At 38.8% G+C, this 24,231-nt stretch overlaps 1 protein-coding gene across 1 annotated transcript in view; it reads left to right on the top strand.

Annotated features, from left to right (window-relative positions):
• Window positions 1-24,231, top strand: part of ADAM12 (ADAM metallopeptidase domain 12) — a 183,702-nt gene that overhangs the window by 26,433 nt on the left and 133,038 nt on the right. The window contains exon 3 of the mRNA XM_072039907.1: window positions 19,363-19,436. Coding sequence (XP_071896008.1) covers window positions 19,363-19,436 — 74 coding nt within the window. The remainder of the gene's footprint in view (window positions 1-19,362; window positions 19,437-24,231) is intronic.

Below are 24,231 nucleotides of genomic sequence, written 5' to 3'. Positions count from 1 at the left end.
TGGCAATGTTTTTCTCCTTGTTTTCCTTTGTTTTTCTCCTTCCCATTGACCGCAACCTTTTTGACAGGCTTCAGAGTCCTGCACTAAACTGGTCTTATTTGGGAGAACCTGCCAAGCCCTTCCTGGCCAGTAATTGCCATCTGGAGTGCTTTGCCTCGTGAGGTGGCAGTAGTTCACATCATGTTTCGAAAGTGAAGCCAGTATATAATTTTAATATTCGGGAGAAATATATTCATAACCTGAGTCCACTTAACTGAGCACAGGAGCAAATGTTTTATGTCAAAGCTGCCTAGCTATGGGAGGATCAGATCTTCATAGAGATGCCTAATTTTTGCACACTGGTGGATGCTATTTTCCGGTACACTTCATTTGTGTGAGTGTTGGAGATGGCAGGCTCCTTTGGGCAGTGATATTGGACGAAATCCTACACTGGTGTCTCTCAGATGACATTATTTACTTTAGTTTCACCCATTCCATCATCTTTCCCTAGATGTTTTTGCATTAAGTACATCTTGTACTGAAAAAGAAATGCTGCTGAAGGAGGTCTGCTTCAACTCCTGGCAAGTGACAATGAGACAAAAGCTCAGAGATGTGTTAATCTAAACAGCCGTAGTATCCCTGCCCCAAAAAGGACCGGTTCCTTGGCAGATACTGCATCTGCCTCTTTCAAAGGAGAGGGGAATTTCTGGAAATGAATCTGTTGCGGGAAAAGCCAATAAGAGAAACTGCGTAATTTTGTCCTTAAAGTTACTTCTGGAATATTACCGTTTAAATACTGCACCCTCCCTTCAGCCTGCACTGGCATAGTCAGGGTGCATTTTCAGCAACAGAAGAAAAAGTGGGATTCCTAAATCAAGTATCTCCAACAGAAAATGCCTTTCTCTTGGTTGCAACAGACAGAAACATTGTTTAAACCAGACTTTTTTTGGCATTTACTGGCATTACTAAGAAAGAGTTGGCAAGGAAAGTTGGCAGAAGGAGATGAGTTGGATAAGCTTTAAAGATTTTTTTTTTCTATAAAATGAATATCCAGAAGCTGTGTAAATGTATTTTTTTTATTTTTATTTTTTTACTTTAAAAGCATATAGAAAGACGACATATACACATTTTTGATGAAATGGCATCTAAACTGCCTGCACCCTCCAAATTCAATTCTGTCAATTAAAAAGATGGAAGGAAAAAAAAAAAAAAAGACAAAACAAAACACCTCAGGAAATCCCTAGAATGTTTATTCGGGAACAGACCAGCCTGTTACAGTCATTAGTTTGCAAAGGTATTTCTGTTATAGTCAGAGGGCAAAGTGAATTTTAACCTTTTATTGCCAAGAGACGTCATGTTTGTTAGTAGAGTAACTATTGAGATACATTGAAGCATATAAATTAGTGTAAATTAAGAGAGTGGTGTATGTAAAAAAAAAAAACAAAACAAAACAAGATCATAAAAGTACATCCCATAGAGAGAAATTTAAATCAAATGCCTGTAATTAAATTTAAAGTTCTATGTTTCATACTTTCCTGAGTCCCTATTTATTACTTTAACGTTTCTGGTTGTAAAAAGTTTTAATTGCAACAAAAATATATTTCAAAATATTGACCTCCATTTTCATTGTACATTTTAGTGCAGAATTGCTTGCAGACTTGGTATGTTGATTATAAAGGAAGAAAAGGAATAGTGGTGGACTGGTTTAAGCTGTGATCTGTGGGAGCCCTCCAAACACATGTGGTTGTTTCCCAGGATCCCCATAGGAGGGAGAGAGGAAAGGAAACCACTGCTCTGTGGAGACGAAGCACTGAGAGCCTGGGAACAGTGCAAGTCACAGAGGGTAAATTTAAGATATGGATAGAAATGGTTTCTTTTTTTTATTATTATTTTTATTTTTTTTTAAGATGGAAACCTAACTTTGTATAGTCAAACATCTCCCCTTTTATTGCCTTGACCTTTTCCATCTATAAAATGGGAATAAAGTTTAATCCAAGCCATGGGACATAAATTTGATTTTGGTAATGGCCTTTTCAGATTAAAAAAGTTATTTGTATTCATACTCACACACTGTACAACTTTTAGGGAGCAAGGATTTGCTCTTCTGGGGGAAAGATGAATGTCTTGCATGTGTGGATAAATCACGCATGTGTTGTCAGAACAAGGGAACAAATATTTTCAAGATTTTAGTTTCCAAAGAATTAAAGAGGAGGAGTGTTTGCAATGCTGAGTACAAGGGTTTTCACTGTTACAATCTTAGAGGCAATTTAAGAGCAGCTTGTAAGTACTATGAAGAACACTAATTGAAATTTTTATAGTATACGATGAGCTATATAAATCAGTCCAAGTCCCCTTTAGCACAATCACCTTTCTTTGATGGAAATGACAGTGACATGAAAACACTGTTTTTTAAGGAACATTTGAGAAACATTATTTTAGGGTATTATGTATTTTTCTTTCAAGTGCACATTTTTACTGCCCTCAAATGTACAATTCAATCATCAAGCATCAATTTATTTTTAAAACACAACTTATTAGTTTTAATACACGTCCATGCTTCTTTTACTGACTAATTTAAAAAGAAACCTCAATGTGTATGATTGAAAGCAACTCCCAGTTCAGCCTGCACAGAGTAAGTATTTAGCAATTTCTCCAAACCTTTGTTTGAGATGGAAGACAATGTCAGCTAGGTTTGGACAATTCCTTTAAAAGATATTCCTGAGGCTTCCTCACTGCATTGATGAATATCCCATCTTCCTTCCTTCCTTCCTTCCTCTCCTTTCTTTCTTTCTCTTTCTCTTTCTCTCTCTTTTCTTCCTTCTTTCCTCTTTCCTTTTTTTTTTTTTTTTTTTTTTTTTTTTTTTTTTTAGGGAAGTATCAAAAAGTTTTTAACAGTGTTCATTGCTAAATAATTTAGAGGAGTCCAATCTGCTTGAAGTCTCTTTCAATGTTATGGAAATGGGGGTGTTTCATTTTGTTTTTTCAGTTGCATGTTTGTTTGTTTCCCAGCAAAACCTTCACTTTTCTTGGTGAAAGAAAAATCAATACACCACTGGTAAAACACACCAAGACACATTACTTAAACTGAAATTATTAAACTGAAAAATTATTAAATTAACACAGTCAAGGAAAATGACTTGGAAACAACACAGTATGTTTTTATTGCCTCTTCAGCAGACACCAGTTTAAAATTTTTACATTCTGCATTTTTGTATTTCATACGTATATTTTCCCATTATAACAATGAGAGTTTCTAAAGTTCCTCAAGAACAATTTTGAAATTGTTTTCATGACCTGTTCCTTTGGAGCGATGTCTGGCTCCTGACAGTCCACCGTGAACAAATGAGACATTTCTTCAACATTGAATAAAGTCATACGCCAGTTTATTGCTGTCTTTACCTGTCTCACAAAATCATTTCTCTGTATCTCTTGGAATGTGCAGATTTGATTCTTCAATTTTATGGAGTTTTATCTTGTCTGTTGATGCAATGTCACCGTCACAGTCTTGATATGGGAAAGGAAATAACTTGTCCCACATATTTAGCCTAAGGCAATGTTTGTATGTACAAGGTATTCTTATCTGTGAATTTTGATTTACAAATCAAAATTTGATTGAGTTGTGTTGGAGGAAGTTGATATACCTTCTTTATCTCGTTTATGGTGAAATTTAGGTTTCCTTAACACCAGAGTTTCTATGTAAAAGCAAATAACTGCTGTCTGAGGGAGTAATACAGCAGCTCTCAGCTAGGGCAGTTCAGATTTAGTTGCTCAGGACTCAGGAGGCCCTTGTAGGTGAGGATGCTCCAATGAGTTGTCCGTCTGAGTTCCTCTCTGAAACTCTCCAAAATCCTGGCAAATAAAGCTTCTCATTTAAGCTTCGTGATATGGCTCTGAAACCCTCCTTTCCCAAACGTCTTAGGAAATCACCACAGTCGGGGAAACCCTACAGAGCCTTTCTCTATTTAATGTTGCCAAGCCTGAATGAAATTTCCAAAAAGATGATATATAATTTTATACTTGTCAGAAGACTCTGGCTGGCTCCTGTGCTTCAAGGTCCCATTCTAAACACACTGAGTTTGTTGACACTTCACGACAGTGCAGTAGTATCCATATCTGGCAAACATTTACTATTTATACAGATGCTAATGAACCTTTTCAGAAGCTTTCTTCTTTGCACTCTGCTTACCTGTATGAGATAGGAGTACAAAACCCAGGTCTGGTGCAGTGTGCCAGTATTTACCAGGGTAAATTTTTTTCCTATATTAGCATCAGTAGGGCTTCTGCTGCTGTATTATATCCTGTTTGGGGCAACTCTCTTCATGAAAGAGACAGGTCACCTGGGGGAACACAGGAAGGAGTGCAGGCAATGGTTAGAGGTCTGAAAGCATGGCCTGTGGTGAGGAGTAAACAACTGGGTTGTCGGTCCAGTTGAAAGAGAAAAAGGCTGAGCGGAGAAATAATGAATCTTCAAGTATGTAAAAGCTGCAGGAAAGTAAGAGGCAGTAATTAGTTCCTGTGCCACTGTTAGATATGCACCCTGTCTAGCAGCAACAAGAAGAATGGCCTTACAAGGCAGCAAGTAAGAGCTCAGTAATGAAGATAATGAGAAAAGGATGTATTTACATGCATACAGTGAGGAAGGGAAGCTTTGAAGTCTCTGAGTGCACTTGGTTTTCAGAAACACCAGAGAAACAGCTGCTAACGAGAGAGGTATAGTTGATCCTGACATGGGGCAGGAACCTCTGAAGTCCCTTAATCCACTTTTTCTATGATTTGAAGTGAAGCGAAGACCATTCTTTCTCCTTTATATAAAAATCTGCTTTGAAAGACTTTATCATCTCTAGATTTCAAAGAATAAGATTTGGATATATATATATTTTTTATTATTATTATTTTTTGATACCTGAACACTTTCTTCACAGGGAATATTTCAATTTCTTGTCTAAGATGAAGACTCTGTTGACCCATGTCTTTTCTTTCTCTTCCAATTAATAACTTAGCACAGTTTAAAACCAGATTCTAAATAGTATATAGGCAACATAAACTATAATGCTGTCTCAACTGGGTGAAGAGAAGATGTTCCAGAAGAAGTTGAACCTTTTGTTTGTGCTGCTTTAAATGTTATTATTAATTCAAGGACATGCACTGAAATCACAGAAGCAGATCGGGATGCCAGGGAGGTTGGGATATTTATAACCTGAGGAGGTTGGGTTTAGGGAGGAATTATTTAGGGCTCTGGAAGGACTTGTTAAATTTTGTGTTGTGCTGCAGAGTTCCCAGGTAATCACAGACAAGTCAATTAGCTTCTCCCTGCCATAGCTGCTCATCTGTGAAATGGAGATTGTGTTACGTCTCTGTCTCGCAGACTGGTGCCAACTTATGCATGGGGAGGTTCTCACTTGAGCGGTGATAGAGGCTGGTATAAACACGCATGACAGTTTTAGAAAACAGTAGTAGACAGCCTGAGGAAATCCTTTCTTTCAGGAGTTTTGGAGATTCGGGAAGGAGATATAAGCCATTCTGTCGAGACAGGTTACAAAAAAAATACAATGCCCATGTGAACTGTTGACTGTGCCTTGTAATAACACTTACCTTATTGCCACTTTCCAAAGGATATGGTATAAAATATTGTAAACAAACTTTCATGGGAAGATTAATCTTTTGAAAGTCTCTTTTGTACATCTTTTTGGATTTTACAGAAAACTTGTTATGCAGAAATATCCAGGCTTCACCAAAGGCTTTCTGGGAGTATAATGCCATTAAACAATGTTGGGTGGCAGCAGCAGACTCGTATCTGTGTCATCTGTTACTCTGAGAAGCATCAAAGCTTCAAAAGCTTTTCAGGAAGGGGGAAGGGAGGAGGGGATTTAACTGCAGTGCATCATAAATAGACCAAATCCTGAGATGACAATTTCAACTGTTTACAATAAGCAAGAAGTAATTCAAAACACATTCTGGGACATTTGGGCTGTAAAGTCCTTCTGGTAGATCACATGGGCTGTGTTTCAGAGCTGTTTTATTTTAATTAGCAGTGAACAGAGACATGGTGTTTTTTATTTTTTTTATTTTTATTTTTTTCAAAGGATCAGCTGAATGGAAACATGTTCAGTCCAGAGCTGGTTGTTAGATTTGTATTTATTTATTTATTTTTAATTTCTTTTTTTCCTCTCAGTATCTTTTCTGCAGCTTTATATTAGAAGCTGTGCAGAAAGTAGATTGGATGCTGAGTGTGGCTTATCTGGGGCAGGAAACATGAGGTTGGCCTGTTGGAAATTTTCAGGTGTTCCACATATTTGTTCACTCTGTGCTCCTCAGTGATGTGTCTCTTTGTGGTAGCACTCTTCCTAATGTTAAACTGAAAATATATGTGGTTTTTGTATGTTTTTAAGGTAGTTAGCTTGTTGTTCTAGGTTGGATAGGAAGGCTCCTCTGTGTCTAAAAGTGAGAATTTTCCCTCACAAAACAATAAATCTATAAACCTGATGGGAGTTCAGCCACGTATGGCATAGTATATCCATCTAGTGCGAATACTGAAATCTTAGTCCAGCCCAGCGGACATTGGTGTATTCAAATTTCCATTCCAGTTTAAAGGAGGAGGGGGGAAAGAAAAGAATAAAATAAATAAATAAATAAATAAGCAGAGAATTTGAGACTATCACCAAGGTTTAAATCAACATGTTTTCGGAGCTTTACTGCATTTGCTTAGGAAAAACTGTATACAATGGACTGTTTCAGGTAATCTTTATTAGTCTCTTATCTTTGGTAATTCACTGGCTTCAGGTATTGGGGCAGGCAGGCAAAAGCAAAGCAGAACTGGTACCAAAAAATGGTTTTACAAGAAGAGTATGTAGAAGCATACTTGAATGATATGCATATGATATGCATAAAGGCAACTGAGAGCTGTCCAGAAAGGCAGATGGATGTTGCACTGTCCTGACGGGATGATCTGGTAGCCTGAATTTGCAGGGGCAGATTTTCGGAATAGATCCTGTTGCATACAGAATTAAAATAGAGTTTGTAGCATGCAACTGTACTTGTTCATCATCTTCTAGCTGCAGGAACAACTGCTGCTTTCTTCCATAATTTCAGTGCTACTGTCTGGTCTATTTTCCCACAGCTCCTATGGGTATTCAGCTCCAGCATCCACAGGCTGAACTGAAAAATGTTCTTACTCCTTCTGTGTTGTTGCACTGGTCCCTGAGACCGAGGCTGGGTAATTGAAACGTTTTATGAGCCTTCTGCAAAATTGGTGGTTTTTTGTTGTTATTGTTGTTTTCTTACCCTGTGCAGCCAGTTCAGCAAGTAAGCAAGAATATTTTTGTTCATGGTAGAGCAGCTGAAGGTGACAGCAAACTTTCCTTTATACTTCTATCACATGTTGCAAATGCCTTTGAGATGTTTCTTTCTTTGTTATCTTAAAATGCTCTGCTATATCGATTTTTGCTTTTTCTCTAAAGGGCTGAAAATTTCAGCAGTAACCCTGAAGCTAACTGAAATAATTGATTATCTGTTTTTAACCTCCTCTTCAGTTATTTACCTCATGTCCTTCAATGGAGAAAGGGTGTGCTATTTCTAGATGATTTAGTGTAAAGGAGATCTTTGTTGAGCTTTAATATCAATTTATATAACCTTGATAGAGGGGTTATTTTTTAGACCCACAGGTGTATCTGATATGTCATATGAGAGCTTGTTCTAGAAATACCATTTTATAGCATTTTTACTGAGCCTATAAGCAATAATGAAGTAGATTTTCTATAAGATAATTTAGAATTGAAAATACTTAACAATATTATCCACAGGAGGAATTAAATGTATATTAGCGTTCTATCTTCTCCTAGTTAAATATCTTTTAAAATGTACTTTATAATTAATAAATACATTTTGTTTACATTTTCTTACAGCATGTTAGTGGAAATGGCATTTTCATCTGTGTTTTGTCTTTGTCTTTGTGGTAAGAAATATTTTGGTCATTAATATTTTTGATCTCTGGGTTATCATTCAGATTAAAGCATATGTTTTTGTTCTAGGACATATTTTCTTAGATAGCTTTTCTGAGCTTTCCATGCTGCTTTGTGTCATTTATTTTCTATGAGAAAGTATATGTATAGATGTGGTATCTGTAAGAAAAGTATCTTTCAAATTAAGTAGAAAAATGTGAGATGCTGCCCACAGGTTGGCAATATCATTTGCTTTACTAGGAAATCTTCAGATCCTTCTTTCTCTTAGGGCACATTCCAGAACATAAAAATGATTAATGTGTCTTGGAAGTACAGCTTTGGAAAGTTTGTCAAGTTATCTTGAGTAGCCTAAGATTGGGGTGAAATCTCCCCTTCCATTAGTTTAAAAAATATTAATATTTGATCTGTTTTCATATAACTCATTCATCACCTTCAAAAGATCATCAGAGACAAATTACAGCTTGAAAGAGTGGAAATTAGACACCAGCTCCTCACTTCTGGTTCACATTCCAGTATTTGTGATGCAAAAGGGAACTTGAATCCAGAAGCACATCTGTGATTGCAATAACAAATTAGCAAAGAAGATTTAATCTGAGGCACATAATATGAAAAGTTGTTTAGAGAGAATGAAGTCTGAGCTCAGAGATCTTGGCACAGACCTGGTGCAGTGGAGCAGTCTGATTGGAGGGGAGCAGGAGCGATCTGAAAGTGAAGAACAGCATGTGAATTAAGCCAAATAATTAAGTGATTTAAGCATTAATCTGGCCAACCCTCCGAGTTCATTCAGAGAAGCAAAATACATATCATTGCTTCTCTGGAGATTGTTGCATTGTCAAGGATTCAGCTTAGCCAGGATATTTAGACCTACCCTTTACTTGCATAAAAAAAAATCTTAAATTTCTCATTGTCTGAATCTGATTGTATCTTTTTGTCTTTCAGTAAGTTTCATTTAGTTGCAATTACTCTGGCTTCAAAATCTTGAAATCAAATAAATTAATGAAAATGGAAAATCAGAACTCTTTCCTAATTAAGAACTGAGCTTTTCAAGGAATATGAAAGGATCTAATTTAGAGAAAGATGTTTGGAGAGCATGAAATGTGGCTTGAAGGAGATACATGTGCGTTTAATATAACTTACTGAGCACAGCCAGATTTATATTGACGGGAGACAAAAAGCATCTGAAATCCTCTTTCAGTGATAGAATAATTTATGGGCTTTCTTGGAACGTTTGGAGTTGACTCTCAGTTCAGTGAAATGGGTGGCCATTCCGGTTTGGTTCTTGGTGGACAAAACTGTTGCAGTATTTTGTGTCAGTTCTTTCTGTGCTAGATAGCTGAACTATGGAAACACTGGGAGGGCTCTGACTGTGCTTTTTGTTTCTGATCTTCAACAGCTTTGCAAACCTGTATGAGGACAGAAAAACCTCCATCCTGAGACTGTCTGAGTCTCAGAGTGCTGTGAGGATGCTGGTGGCACTGAAGGGTTTCAAAGAGTGCTCAGGTAGCTCAGATAACGTCCATAATAGGCACAATTGAGTTTCTATTGACCCTGAAACACACTTCTCTTGATCTGCCAATTCCCCAACATACACAAATACGTTGTGCCTGCAGCAGCCACGTGTAATTTATGCAGCTCATCCCTCCTCAGCATTCCAGACAACTGCTGTGGAGAACATTTTCAGAAATAATCTAGATGATGTGTCATTTCTTATCAGAAGCAATTATCATGGTAATTTTTTTCCCCACAGTGGCTAGATGTTAAATCTGGTTGTGGGTTCCCCACAAATGTATGCTGCAGTAATTATGTGTGTAGAAGGAGAGAGATGTTTCTAAAGAGGTTCAGGTTTGCTGTTTGGCTCCAGGTCTGTTAGAGCACAGTGGATGTGTGGGTGGTAAAACTGAGAGCTATTAGATGGGAATACTCATAGAAAGCGTGGCAGGACAAGAGGAGTAAGGTGCATAAAATATAATTACAATGACATGTAGTCTCTGACAGAGTCTATGCTTGACCTTGATTTTTTGAGGAAGGTAGAAGACCACAATGTCGTAATTAAGTATCTGGTAGAAGGAGGTCACTGTCCCCCTTGTCCTTATAGAAAGGAGAAATTTTAAAATTACACATGGTGGAACAATCTACTAAGCCCAAATGGGATGTACGAAATCTGCATGGCATAGTCCTCAAAGAAGTTCATGTACATTTAAAATTGGCAAATATCAACAGCTGTTCATTCACATTATAATTACCCAAATTGCAAAGGACTGTCTGCAACAAGTTCTGTTTAGTAACTCAGACTACCCAGACCCACTGCAATTGCCTTCTAGCTGCCAGCTCTATTAAGTTTTGTTTTGTAACAGTTTACTACAGAACAGACATGTTTGTTTTCTCTGCACAGCCTTCCACAAAGCATTGTTTAAGCAGCACATAATGTATTCCAACAATGAGGTACTTTTTGCTCCCATCTGTTTGATAGCAAAACGAACAGTTGTGATTTGTACGTACAGTGTAAATACTGTATAATGACTATGGGTTTACTTTGAGCAAAGTCCAGGTTATTTCATTCCTGTGCCAGGTTTTAGTCCCTCTTTGAGTTAGCAAGAGACTTCTGATGTTGGGGCTGATCTTTTCAGGTGCTAAACCTACTTTTAACAGAGCAACCCATCATCGAGCAGGGTGGTGGTAATAGGCTGCCACGAGCAGCCCTGACAGCACAGCAGGCACCAGGAGGATCAGATGCCATGTGCTTTTCATACCTTTGAGGCTGTCTAGTCTTTTCCAACTCGAAGGCAACATGGATACTCCCCCAGAGGCTAATACGGCAGTGGGTATTTCCATTTTATTCTTCTAGGGTAACACAGTAAGGAAAAACAGTGGAGGGGAAGACTTATTTTTAACCAGCCTTTTATCCTTCTCCTTTTTTTACCATTAAAAAGACTTTTGTATTTACAGTTCTTTCAGAAAGCTAAAATGTGCACAGATGCAATCAGCCTCCTGCCAGGGTGATGGAGAGCAGACGGGGCAGGGGCTCTCCAGCCATCTCAGTGAGCGTGTGGCAATAGCAAACTCCACACCTCTCCACCAGACTCACATTAAAAATCACTTCTCAAGACCTGTTTCCAAGTTGGAGATTGACCAACTATACTGATGCTCTGGGTAGAAAGTCCTTTGCTTCATGAAGGCAGGTCCTCACCTGGATTACAAAATTTGGTGGCATCAGGTAGATTTATGGAGATTGTCCTTCAAAGGGGCGGCTGGTCTGTTTAGGATACAGCGCAATAAATGAGAACTGGCTGAAAGCATATTGTGTTATTTATTTTTTTTTCTTTAATAGCTGTTCTTAATACAAAATTGAGTTCGCAGTTTGGTGCAGTCATCTCTATTCGGTCAAAAACATATGTTGTTTCCTTTTCCTTTCTTCCTTCCTTTGTGAATCGTGAATCTAACGAATCGCCTGCTTCCAGATGCCGAGCAGACTCCTTGCAGGTCATCAGGCATGCAGGGAAGTGTAATAAATACATGCTGAATGTTGGTTTGTGTTGGTTTGCATCCATCCTGCTGCAAAGATACAGGAAGGGCTTCAATACTTCACATTGGCTGGTTTGTGTTACAACACGCCACCTTCTCCCAAACCACATCCTGAGGCCAAGGATAGCATAGCTCGCTCCTGATCAGCTTTTTCAGAGTATTGGCAACACCAGCTCCATTGTCATAATCCACTAATTTTTGTTCACTGAACTTGTTTTTAGGAACCTCTGAAAGAGTTTTTTCAAATTTTGTCCCAAAAAGTGAGCATCAATTTTGACCTACTCTTAACAAGTATAGTTCAGCAGATAATTGCATAACTATAAAGCTGGCCCATTTGCTCTTTTTAGTTGTAATTGCATAGAAAGAACACATTTGACTTTTTTTTTTTAAACATTTAAACTGTGTAGTTACTGTTAATCCTTGTGTTGCTGGCCATATGCACTTAAATATGTTTTAGCACAACTTCCGTGCTTGATAATGCAAATATGGTGCAAATGTTGAACTCAGTTTCATGCCTGACTTTCTACTGACACCAAATAAATTCATAGCGTAACAAGTCAGCCTCAGAAGATGCAGATTTCTTTAAAACATCAAACTGGTTATTTTGGATTTCCTCCTGGAATGTTTGATCCATAACGTTATGACATTCTGAACATGTTTTACTAAGGTTATTCTTTAATTTAAAAAAAAAAAAAAAAAAGTAAATCAGGAATACTTACGAAAAGGCTGTAGCTAAATTGTAAGCAAGCTTTCCTTTTCCCAGAGCAGTCATTGGCTTTGTATTTCTGCATGGAAACCAGGAAACTGTGTGCTAGAGCTGTGTAGTTTTATTGATTTTGGTCTGGCACAATTAACTTCTCAGTTTCCTCTTTCTTGAGCGTTATTTGCTTGAATTTTTAACTCTGCACAGGGATGCTGGGACACCAACAGTGAGCAGGAATCTGTTAATTTAAAAAGCCTTTTATTGAGATTTGTAAGAGCTTTGTCAGATGTTGCCAAATAACCTGATGGCCAGAGGCTGGGATTGTGAGTGGTATAGAAGCATTGCAGCTCTCTCTTTATTTAATTTTTATTTTTATTTTTTAACTTTAATTGAACATCTTTTTAGTCTGTGAAAGGAAACCTGCTGAATTTGGGTCATTCCCAAGATTGTCCTACAGCTCCTGTTTTATGCCCATCACATGAGCTCTGTGTTCGTGACACTCCTCGGAGTTCTGTATTCTTGTAGAGAAGAGGCAGAAGAGCTGCTGTCTTTGACCTGTCCCTGCCTTGGGACCTCATGTGTGATGGTTTCTGCTGGTTTCTGCTCTGCCTTGTGGTGTGCAGCTATCCACACGCAGTTGGCTGGCGGTGTAGGAAGCAGGAGCAAGAAGAAGATGGAAAAGAGTGACTACCACCAAGAAACAGGTTGATTTGCTCTACAAGAAAGAAAAAAATAAAAAGGAAAAAAGGAAAAAAAAAAAAAAGAGTTTCAGATTAGAAACTGTCTTCCAGATAGAAGGAGCTTGCATCTGTTTGTATTGCCAGCAAGAAAACAAACAGTAGATCATTTCATTTTCGAAGAGTCAGTGCATCTTAGAGCTGGGAACAAACTTGGAAGTCCTTTGGTTTTGTGCATTACTGGAGTAGCTCAGACAATTTGTTAAGGGGCTGTGATTCTTTGCTACTCCATTAAAAAAAAGATCTGCCACAAAACCCTCTGTTCTCTTTGTTACTACTCATTATATACAGCCACAGGGATACATGCTTGTCATTTGACAGTAAGGAAAGCACAGCTGAGTTCACTGCCCTGAGGAACTTGCAAGACAATATGAATTAAATGTTTATACTTTTCATGTCTGCATGAAATATCACTTGATTTTGGAGGTGTTTGCAAGAAACATAGCCTCTTGTGTTCACTTATAAACCAAAGCCAAAAGAAAAGAAAGAAATATTTATCGATTTAAAAGTAATGCATGCAATTTATTGTATTCTTTGTCACTGGAAATTATCTTAAATGTATATACTTTGTAGACAGCTTGCACTGCAGATTATTGGATTGGATTCCAGTTATCATGGTAAGATTCCCCGGATGGTTTTATTTCTTATAGATTTTCCAGCTTTTCCCCCTATGTGTACTACAGGTTGTGGAGGGGTAATATCAGCTCAAGGATCTAATACCTGTAAGCACACCTTTTAGATTGTGGAGGCACCAATACAAAACATCAGTGTGCAACAAATAAGGGACAAAAAGTTATTTTCTCATAGATAGCACAAAATGGCATAGAATTTATCCCTACAGGAGATAATGTACTCTTTTCTCAGTTAAGCAATTTCTAATTCCTGATGCTAGCTCATCAGATACAAGAAGAAACACCTAGGATTGTATGGCATGTAGCTATCTGATGCATCTCAGATGTCCATGACTTCCAGAGCTATGTTTAAGAGATAGCATAAACTTATGATCCTCGCAGTATTGTTTTTGTTTGTTTGTTTGTTGTTTTTGTCGGTGTGTGTGTGTGTTTTGTTTGTTTGTATGTGTGTGTTGGAATTTATCTTTTCAGAAATGTAGAGGATAAAGTAAATGTGGTCATATCCTTGGAGTAATTCTTGATGCTTTTTGCTCAATTTAAAACTCTCTAGATTAAAAATTACCCCCAAATTTTCCCCAGGTAGAATACTTTGGCTATCGCATCATCTACTCTTGTTTGACCCATGTCAGTAGTGGGGCAAATCGGGTTGCCAAAATGCAAGTCCTCATTGACTGTCTTCAGCCAACAGTGAGTGGGTAATTTCTGCATGAATAAGCTACATGTTTAGTTTAATCCTAAATACGTACTGAAGTTCTAGAAGCACTTTCTGGTTTCTCTGCACTTTGAAGACATCTCCTCCCTATCCCTCTGTATTCATAAACAAATGTTGATTTGTTTCTGCATTCAACTGCCTTGTATAACACTGTGTTAAACCACCATTCGTGGCTACATACATGGCAGAGCTGGGCTGCCTTCACGGTAGCTAGTCAGAACAAATCATCCTCACCTCTTGTATCTTATGGGAAAAGTGTACTTAGGCTGCTAAGGTCTGCTACATCAATGCATATCTCTGACAAGCTTTGGGCAAGACTGGCGTGGCTTCCAAAGTCTCTTCTCTTGTGCTTGTCACTGACAATGTGATTTCTTTTACTTTGAACTAAAGCCCAGTCAAGTAATTATTAAATGTGACATTTTATGAGCTTTGCTGTGTTTTTATTTTTGGTCCAAGTTGGATGTTAGGAAGCTTGGTGCATACAACTAATTGCAGTCAGTTTGCTTAAAAAGTAGAAGGCTTTTCCTTGCAATCTTGCCCATCTCAACCCATTTCAGGCTAGGAATGTCCCTCCACTGATGTGTGAGGACAATTCATGGAGTCTGTGGCCTGATATGTCTGTCACAGGCACTTCAGAGATATAGGTCAACTTGATGGCACATGCAAAATCAGCCCTCTTGCAAGGTTGGCTTTAGTGAAGCTAGTAGCAGTTCTGGAGGGAGGGGAAACCACTTTGTTGGATTAAACAAATCTGCCTATTTCAATCTACCATGCAAGGATATTACTGAAAACTTAATTTGAAACCAGAGAAACAAAATAATCCCTTTTGGTTCTATTTCTTGTGCTGATCCTTATTCTCAAATACTGGATTTGGATATCCGAGACAGCTGAAAATGCATTTGGCTTTCCAAATGAATTAATGCTTCTGCTTTGAGCTTATTTACACTCTTTTTCTTGTCTTTAGATATCTCCTTTTATTTCTATTATGTAGTTGCTGGAATATTTCTTTTCTTTAAACTTTTATGTGGTGGTCTAACTCATATATCTTAATCCAATAAAATCCTTTATGGAGAGGAAGGTGTAAAAAACATATGCACTAGGACTGTCTGCTTCATTGGTTCTCTCTCTTCAGATGTAATAAGAAATGACTCAAAATATTCTATCCCAATCTCAACAGTCAGTATCAAGGGAAAAGCTAACAGCACTGCAACGTGATTACAGTGCGTGCCAAATCCACAGCCCAAAGGAAGAGATGATCCAGCAGTGATTAAGACTTTTTCCTAGATTACTGTGCAGAAAAATATGCTCAGTGACAACTACTTTGTATTGAAATTCCAGAATTGGGCATCCCACCAAGGTGAACAAATCTACTCCAAATGGATAGCTACTAGTATTTCAGGCATAGAAAACTGTGTGTGTGTTTGTGTGTGTGGCTATTATATCAATATTATTAGAAAGCACTTCATGAAAGCATGAGACTTTCAAGATCTGCTGCTGAGGCTCTATCTTGGTATTCATGTTGATGTGATAAAACATGAGCAACTAAGGGAAATATTTATATATATATATTACTGCTAGTTTTGAGCTACCATTGTAATGTCTTGATGCCTTCATGGGAAGGAAGTTGCCTATTTGCTCACCGCTGTGTTTAGGGAGCACGTCTTTAAAACACTTTGTGTGGTAGGCAAAGACAGGAGTTTGAAAAGTTATCCACATGCCATATTGGTGAAAAGTGGCAGAAGGGGTGAGTGAAGCAAAAAACAAGTTGAGGTGCGAGAGCTAGGCTCAGCTGGAGGGTTTAGCTGTTTCCCACAGTGGATTTCAGGTGTTCCAGCCCAGAGATGACTCTGTGGTACAGTTGGGCTGCCCGCACCCTCTCCAGGCTCACAGGGGAAGCCCTCAGTCCCCAAGCCATCCTTTCTTTTCTCTTTCTAATTAAAGATCTGGAGATCAATGTGAATTAAAGAGTGGGAGGCTAGGAACACTTAAAAGTACTTGAAATCTTGTATTAATTAAACTACCTTTACGTGTGCATATTGATTTTAGTTCTGTTGTGGGAAAACAAACAACTGTGACTCAGAAACAGGCTACTGTCTCACCAGGTTCCAGTTGTTCAAGAAAGCCTATATTCATTTATTATGTGTTTTATCGGAGAGTTCTTGCTTGGCTTTAACTAAAAGTTAATCACTTATTGTTTCACTTATTTCAGAATATTATCACTATGACCAAACCAACATCCCTTAGCAATTATTTTCTCTGATTCTTAAGAAAGTCTTGTTCTTTATAGAAGTTTCAGAGCAGAAGAATCTGTGTACTCATAATGTACTTTTTTATTATTCTAAACAGAAAATATAAAACAGCTATCTAATATCAGTGTTTACAGTAATTGTCATTTCATCTTGCAATTCGGTTTGAAAAATGTTGATTGTAAGGAGAGAGTACTACAAGTTTCATGAGACTTGAAATGAGTTTTTAGGGTCTCGTAGCAGAACCCCATAAATACTTTAATGGAGAGCTCACCAGTACAGTTGGGAAAAAAAAAAAAAAAGAAAAAGAAAAAAAAAAGAAGAAAAAAAAAAAGATTTTCATTAATTTCACAAGCGTATACTTTAGCAAGGAAGAAAAAATCAACAACATCAAGAACAAAAAACTCTTTATGAATGATCTTTGCTTTTCTTTCACATTAGAAATGTATCATTTTAAGTACCTATGCGTTTCCAAATACCATAGCACCTGAGCAGTCTGTAATTTTTACTGTATTTATGCTTACGACTACCAGCCAGAATAGGAAAATGTATAGTTTCATCTCTTCCCCAGATGGCATAAAAGAAAATGAGCCACTTGCTTGAAAAATATTTCTATGATAAATCAGGGATCCAAACCAGGGTCTCATGCAAAACAGTCCAGCATCCTAACTGGAGACATTATTGTATTCAATAATGAGTAGTTTCAGCTTTAGGAATTCTCTGAGAGATAGTTTTTGTCTTGTAGAAGTCTGTTTTATTCTGCAGCTGCTTTTTTAACTTTACAACTTAGCAACATCAACTGACTGTCAAATAAGTACCAGTGAGAATTCATGAATAAACATGGTTATCATTTACATACTAATGGAGGGCCTTTATCTGAAAGGAACCCATTTCTGCTCCTGCAATATCTTAATTATTTACTGTGTTATATTGTAATTAATTGTATTTTACTCTCTCAAAACTCTCTAGTATGTATATCTTACAGGGTTTGGAACCAAAGCACTAATATTAAAGTGGTAATCAACATTGTCTCCAAATATTCATGCCAATAAATGACTCCCATGTGTTTGCTGAATGCCAAGGATAGGCTGAAGCTTTTATTTAGCATTCTGGAGGGATCTAGTTCCTGCAAAGTTCACGTAGATGCAGAATTTCAATATTGTTGCTATTTTGCATGGGAAGAGGCAAACATGTATGAATTTGCACGAGCAGTGGGGCAGGACACTGAGAAGAAAGCAATGGTATCACAGTCACAATCTGCACTTAATAATGCCTGAGAGCACCGGGGAGTTGTCAGCTATTTTTTATTATAACAAAATTACAATTTTGTTTAGTCTACGACAGTCTCCTCATAATTTCACTTTTTAATAAACATTTACAATTTTCCAAATCATTTAAAAATTCTTGCATTTTATGGGTGGGGTGCTCTGACCGTCACACAGCCAAGGCTCCATCACGGCACCGCTGTAGCAATCACACATTCAGACACATTTCCCAATAAATCAATTAAATACAATACCCCTAAAGATTAGACTGGCTCAGTTTGGCAATTGGCTGGCGTAAATCTTCAGAAAAGCGTATTGAGCGTGCAGAGGAACAACTGATTTATTGAGCTACTGTCAGAATTTCAAAACAAGGAAATACTGTCTCGCAACCCTGTAAGTTTGTTTAATGAAATGTAAGTTAAGTGTAAACGGTCTTAGAATATATGTGAGTGCAGACTTCTGGATTAAGAGTAGCTAGCACATTGTAAACTGTGCTTTCTTATTTGGTGCTCTAAGGGCCCGTATAGGTGCTCTGCCCCTCCCGCTGTGGTTAAGCACCCCACTCACAGGAGCAAAGGGATCACCACTTTGTGCAGGCTTTTCTGATGCTCATTCACAGCCCCCAAAGTAGTGAATTCACCTTCAGATACTTGAGATGAAAAAGAACTTGTTTTACCGTCAGGGGAACAACAATATGAAGATTGCACGGAGTTGTGTCGGTGCTGAAAATGCAATCCAGATGTCCTGACCCCTGCTCCATGCTGGAGTGCAACAGGGATTTCTGTGCGCTCAGCTCTTGATGTCTTGTTTAGAAATTTCTCTTGCATGCTTGTATGTGTACAAATACTTTGTCTATTGTTCTCACAGAGATTCTTGATAATATTGTCAGCCATATTTCTAATTGCTCCAACACCAATTCTTTTTTTATCTAAATCTTATTTTTTCCTTATGAAACTACATGTATTGAAATATGTAGCTGTTTATAGGGAACAAGTAGTTCAGTATGACAATACTAGATGTTTAGTTTCCATGATGGTCTTAGATCTGCATCACATGTGGGGTCCTTCCTGCACGCAAATATTTAACATGCTCAGCCCTAAGGGAAGAGCTATTTCTGTTAGAGCCACCCTGCTGACTGTGGCCACAGCACTGCAGGTCTGCTCTGAGGGCAGAGGCACCAGCTTCCAGCATGGCTAACAGAGACTGGAAATGGTCATGCAAAGTGCAAACCTCATTACCTTGATCTCAGTTCAAAAGATCCTACAGCAAGACTGAACATTAATAAGAGATTATATTAGCGTTTAATCTCATTGTGCTATTATACGGAGAGGAAAGAGAGAAAATTCAGAACCGTATCAGGTATCTCGTGGGAATGATGTGGACTTCATTGCTATACTGATCTTCAAGATGTGCTCTGGTGTGGAATGATGCAAGTTCTCCAGATGTCATGGTGAGAACCATGCTGTCCTGAGGACACCGGTGTGAAGCCCCACGTGTTTGCACTGCACCAGGCAGGGCCAGATCCTGCAATTGGTGTGCCCGGATCCCTGGTTGGGAGAGGTGCTGGCTCTGGTTTTGGACTCATCCGACTCTGTTCTCCTCTTGCAGAATCACCCAGCCCTGCTGCAGGTGGTGGTACAAGCTGAAGGAAAACATCTGGTCATCCAGCTGGAGAGAAACGAGTGAGTACCCTTGGTGCATGTTCATTCTGTACTGGTATTCTTAGAGCGGGATGTTAATGTTAAAACTGCAGGATTGAAAGTAAGCTGGAGGCGTGTTTGCTACTGGTCCCTTACAGAACATGGCCCCCCTTATCTGAGTGTTGTGTTCCAATTTGATTGTAGGCATTTGTGTTCTGCTAAGAAAGCAAGGACCTGCATTTATGCGGGGCTGAAAAGAGAAAAGCTGCCTCTCACTGCTTTTTTGTTGTGTTGATCACTGTTCCTCTTTGGTTTGGGTTTGTCCTCCTTTCCCACAGTAAGACTTTTATTTACAATAATGTGGAAAACTCTACAGTCTTTGGTACAGTTTTTGGAGGACTTATCCCTCCTGCTGCTGCCTGTGACCATGGTTCCCAGCGGCCGTGGGTCAGGGAGTATGAGCCAAGCAATGGGGCTTAACCCCTGCTGGACTTTTAAATGGGAGCTCTGTGGGTTTGTTGTCAAGGGGCTGATGATGGGATGGATGTTCGTGAGGCTCATGATCAAAGCAGAGCTTGAATATCTATTTGTGGGCTGTAAGTATTGCATCTTCTTCTGTGTCCTCTTGATGACTCATGCTGATGTGCAGAAGCTGTCAGTGGTAGACATGAGGGGATGCTGCATGGAGGGTCCATGGGATGGACAGCAGTGATGATGCTGTGAGCAGAAACCAAGCCCTAGCCATGTGAGCTGGACAGGGACCAGCCTGGTGGCTGTGGGCAGCATTCCCTCTTGGCTTTTTATAAAATGCTTTTTATTTCCAGTCATTTGGAGAAACCCTAACGTTACCCAGCTGTGATAGAATCCAGTTCACTTTATTATTCGACATTAGGACCAAATCATGAACTTTCCTCACATTATTTTCAATGTTTCTTTACTGTTCCTTTGCTATCCCTGAAAGGAATGTAGATCCCCGATGCATAGGTTGCTCTGTTTGAGCAACTAAAAGAGGATTTAATTCATTTAGTAAACAGGAATTTAACTTTATATTCTCTTAATCTTTGTCAAAGGGTGTGCCTTCCTTCAGGAATGTGAAGTATGCAGCAATTGAGGAAACTATTTGCATTCCTGTCAGCGATTAAAAGAACATAAAACTGCTAATACAGGCCTTGCTGAACATACCAAACTCTCTTGTACCTGTAATAAAATCAGGCTTAGAAAACTGTAAGATACAATCTCCACCTTTTTTAAAAACAGAGATGACAGGACTATAAATTAACTCTCATGAGCATCTGTTTGACTAACCAGATTTGGAGAATTCCAAGCCCTGCTTCTTAAGAAATACTTAGTTATGGTTATTTTCTAGTTTACCTGTCTCTGTGGTGGGGCATCCACCAAAAGGTTTATGTTCTACAAGGGTTTTGTATGGTGACGACAACATTAGGCTCCTTGTCTGAACAGGAGCTTCAACGTACTTTTACTATTGTAAATCACTAAAGTTACCCTTGCCAATGTTTGGGGTTTGTAGCATATGAGGCAGTCACAGATCTCAAACCACAGAAAAAAGGTCACAGTTTTGCAAAATCATTTTCCTCTTTTTTCCATTTAGCATTACTAACTTTTATTTTCAAGACAAATAATGGGCAGAGTTGCAAGTCAGTGCGGGTGTGTGCGCGGACCTGCTGACAGCGTTGGGTGCTGAGTCGTTGCCACCACCAAGAGGCGAGTGGCAGCAGAGGAGGTGAGGGGAAGGAACAACATTTTTTGCAACATTTCCATGCTGTAGCTCCTGCCTGTGAGTGTCTGAGACTGCAGGAAGGACCAGCAGATGTGCTTACAGACCCTGTGTCCTCCAGCCTGCCCATCTTCCCGAGGTTGGTTCAAATCAGCTCAAATATCTTGAAATCCTTGCTGCTCTGCACTGGAGTAGCCATTAAGCCAGCATGCTTTAAGTAGCAGCGTGCCAAACACAAACATATTTTCTTGAGTAGTAAGTGACAACAGATATGAAGCTCTGATACGTGTGCTGTTGTTTTACTGCAGTTTCATGTAAAGCATGCTGTTCCTTGGAGGGTGGTAGGGGTGGAGGTGGACGGGACCCCTAAATTACATAATTTCTGCATTGGGTCATGCAAAAAAAAAAAAAAAAAAAAAAAAAAAAAAAAAGAGAGAGAGAAAACAACTGGATATGATTTTCCATACTTAGTAGAAACAGCTGCTTTGAGTAGCCTTGACATTAAAATCCATTTATCGAAAACCTTAGAGATTTTCCAAACCTTCAGTTATATTCAAAATATGATTCAGATGTATTAGGCAACCCCAAGTGGAGACTGATGTGTTAAACCATCTGTTATCTATGGAAATATTTAATGTCAGTTTGATGTTTTTCTGATTTTTAGATTCAGCAAAATGTGTTTGTATTTATAGGGCAACATGTTACAGTTAGTTTTGGAAGGGTTGCTGGTACCTAAATTCACCACTCAAGGTTTAAAATCTTCTCTGTGTTTTCCAGCTAAAGTGTTTATTTATTAAATAATTTGGTGATTAATTTTCAGGCACTGCACATTTGTATTTGCAAAAACAAAATTATTTGCCTTGGATTTACTTTGTCGATTGTAGAAAACTGACTAGCAAGCTTATGTCGCAACGAACATTTATTGCTATGATTTATTTGCAAAATATGATTGCACTCTTGAGGACCTTGAGCTCTGTAGTACCTTAAATGTTTTAGAAACACTTGTCATATAGAGAGAGATTTCCAGAACCAGCAAATCATCTCTCAGCTGCAAAATAAACCACCCTTAGGAGCAGCTGGCTATCCTGGTGTACATCACATCAGTAATACTGATGCACTTCTGTGGTGCAAGGGACGATAATGTATGCACGTAGAAATTCCTTTAAGCAGCATGTGGATCTTAGAGGAAAGTTGTCTTAATACTGTGAAAATGAATCAAAACCCCCATAAGATTAAATCTGAGTTGCAGAGTGGAACAGTATGTGACTACTTGCTGTTCTTCTTCAACTGGAAACATTTTACACTGTCAGAAGTAGGTCTGAATACAGCAAAGCGCTTAAGTACTCTTTTAACTTTAAACATATGAGTAATCCAGGTAAAGTCAGCGGAATTACTTATTTTCAAAGTTAATTTCATGCTTAAATGATTTGCTGACAAAGGTCATAATTATGGATGTCAAAGAAATGTAACTTTGAACAGATGTTAGAGAGCTTTTTCAAATCCATGTACAGCGGAGTGAAGGGCAGTTAAAGATAAAAAGCTGAGATAAGTGGAGGACAGCAGGGAGGTAGGACGGCTTTGCCCTAAGGACGTCGGCATCAGCTTCACATCTCAGGTGTGTCTTGGATGGGTTCCTTCTGGTGGGAATGTGTTCCCCAGCTGTAAGGGGCAGCAGGTCTGGGGGAGCTGTAAATGGAAAGGCAAAGCTCGAGTGGCTCAGAGTAGCTGTTTACTGTTTATTTCTACATAACCTCATGTTCCTTTTGGTCAGATTTAAAACACAACCTTTAACAAAACAGCATAAAAAAGGGGGAAATATATGAGGTCTGTCTGCTGCCTAGTTGCCCCAGTGAAAAATCTTCTATTTTATCAGGAGGCAAAAGCCACCCCGGGCCATGCTGTAAGTCTCCATCTAATCCTCTAAATCCCCTAAGATCCCAGGACCTCCAGAAGTTGAGAGCATCTTTCACTGTCCCCCTTGCATGTTCATCACTTCTTCACATCAACACCATACTAGGGGTGTACTGGGACATACTGGTCTGGCATCAAAGTCCACTTTGAAAGCTTAACCCCAGGTCAAAGGAGGTTCCAGTAGTATTCCCTTGGTTGCAAAAGCAGACAATAAAATTCTTCATGCACAGTGTCCTGTCCCAGAAATCTTTTTTTTTTTTCCTTTTTTCTCTTAAAAAAAAAAAAAAAAGGAAAAAAAAAAAGAGGAAAGAAATAAGGAGTTCTCTTTTCTTTTCTATCTCTTCAATTCTGCCTGACCTTTCTGAATAGGAGTGCTGATTGGGGTGCAAGTGGCATTCTAGCTGCATTAATTTAGCAGGAAAACAACCCATTTCCATGGCCAAAGAAAGTAGCTGACAAAATCTGTTAATGAATTGACACGCTTATATCCAATCAATGCCTTGAAATACAGATAGAGAAAACAAATCTAAACAAACAAATGCCAACCGGAGAGGCAGGACCTCTCAGAAATTACTTGCTGTACTTGCTGCTGTAATTCCGTGTTGTAACTTGGCCAAAAAACAGTGACCCTTGAGTGTTTTATCTGCAAATGCTGGAGCCAGCAGCTGTACTGCAGCATTTCAGTGCAAGCTGACAGTTGGGAATTCTCTTTAATTGACATGAAAGTTTCACTTTAATGGAAGTAACGATTTTTCCCTTCCATCCTGGCAGCAGTCAGAAGGCCTACACCACAGCAAAATGTGAAGATTCAGCTACTGCTGGTGCAGAACAGCTGGTGTCAGTCTGTGACACTAAGGGTACACGCGTGTGCTGTAGGATCGTGGTGTAAGGACAGAGTCTGTAGCGTGGGCATTGAAATACTGAGATCTGCTCAGTAACAGTGAAAGGTAGCACAGGATGGTATCAGCAATGGTGGTCAAGGTTTTGTGGTTGGGGCTGTGTGCTTTTGGAGGCTTTTGCTGCGTGGTTTTGGAGCCGTTTCAGTGAAAAGGCTCAGATCCATGAGGGGAGAAACTACTGCTTTCTTGAGCTGTTCTTCCTCTCCTGATGTAAATATATGAACAGAAAGGAAAATTAGAGAGGATGTTTATAGGCTGAAACAATATGCTGGAAGTGGAGGGGATGGAACTT

Source organism: Anas platyrhynchos, chromosome 6, assembly GCF_047663525.1.
Source record: "Anas platyrhynchos isolate ZD024472 breed Pekin duck chromosome 6, IASCAAS_PekinDuck_T2T, whole genome shotgun sequence".
In the NCBI taxonomy this organism is placed as follows: domain Eukaryota; kingdom Metazoa; phylum Chordata; class Aves; order Anseriformes; family Anatidae; genus Anas; species Anas platyrhynchos.
Note: the sequence above shows the minus strand (reverse complement) of the source record. Positions and strands in the feature narration are given on the sequence as shown.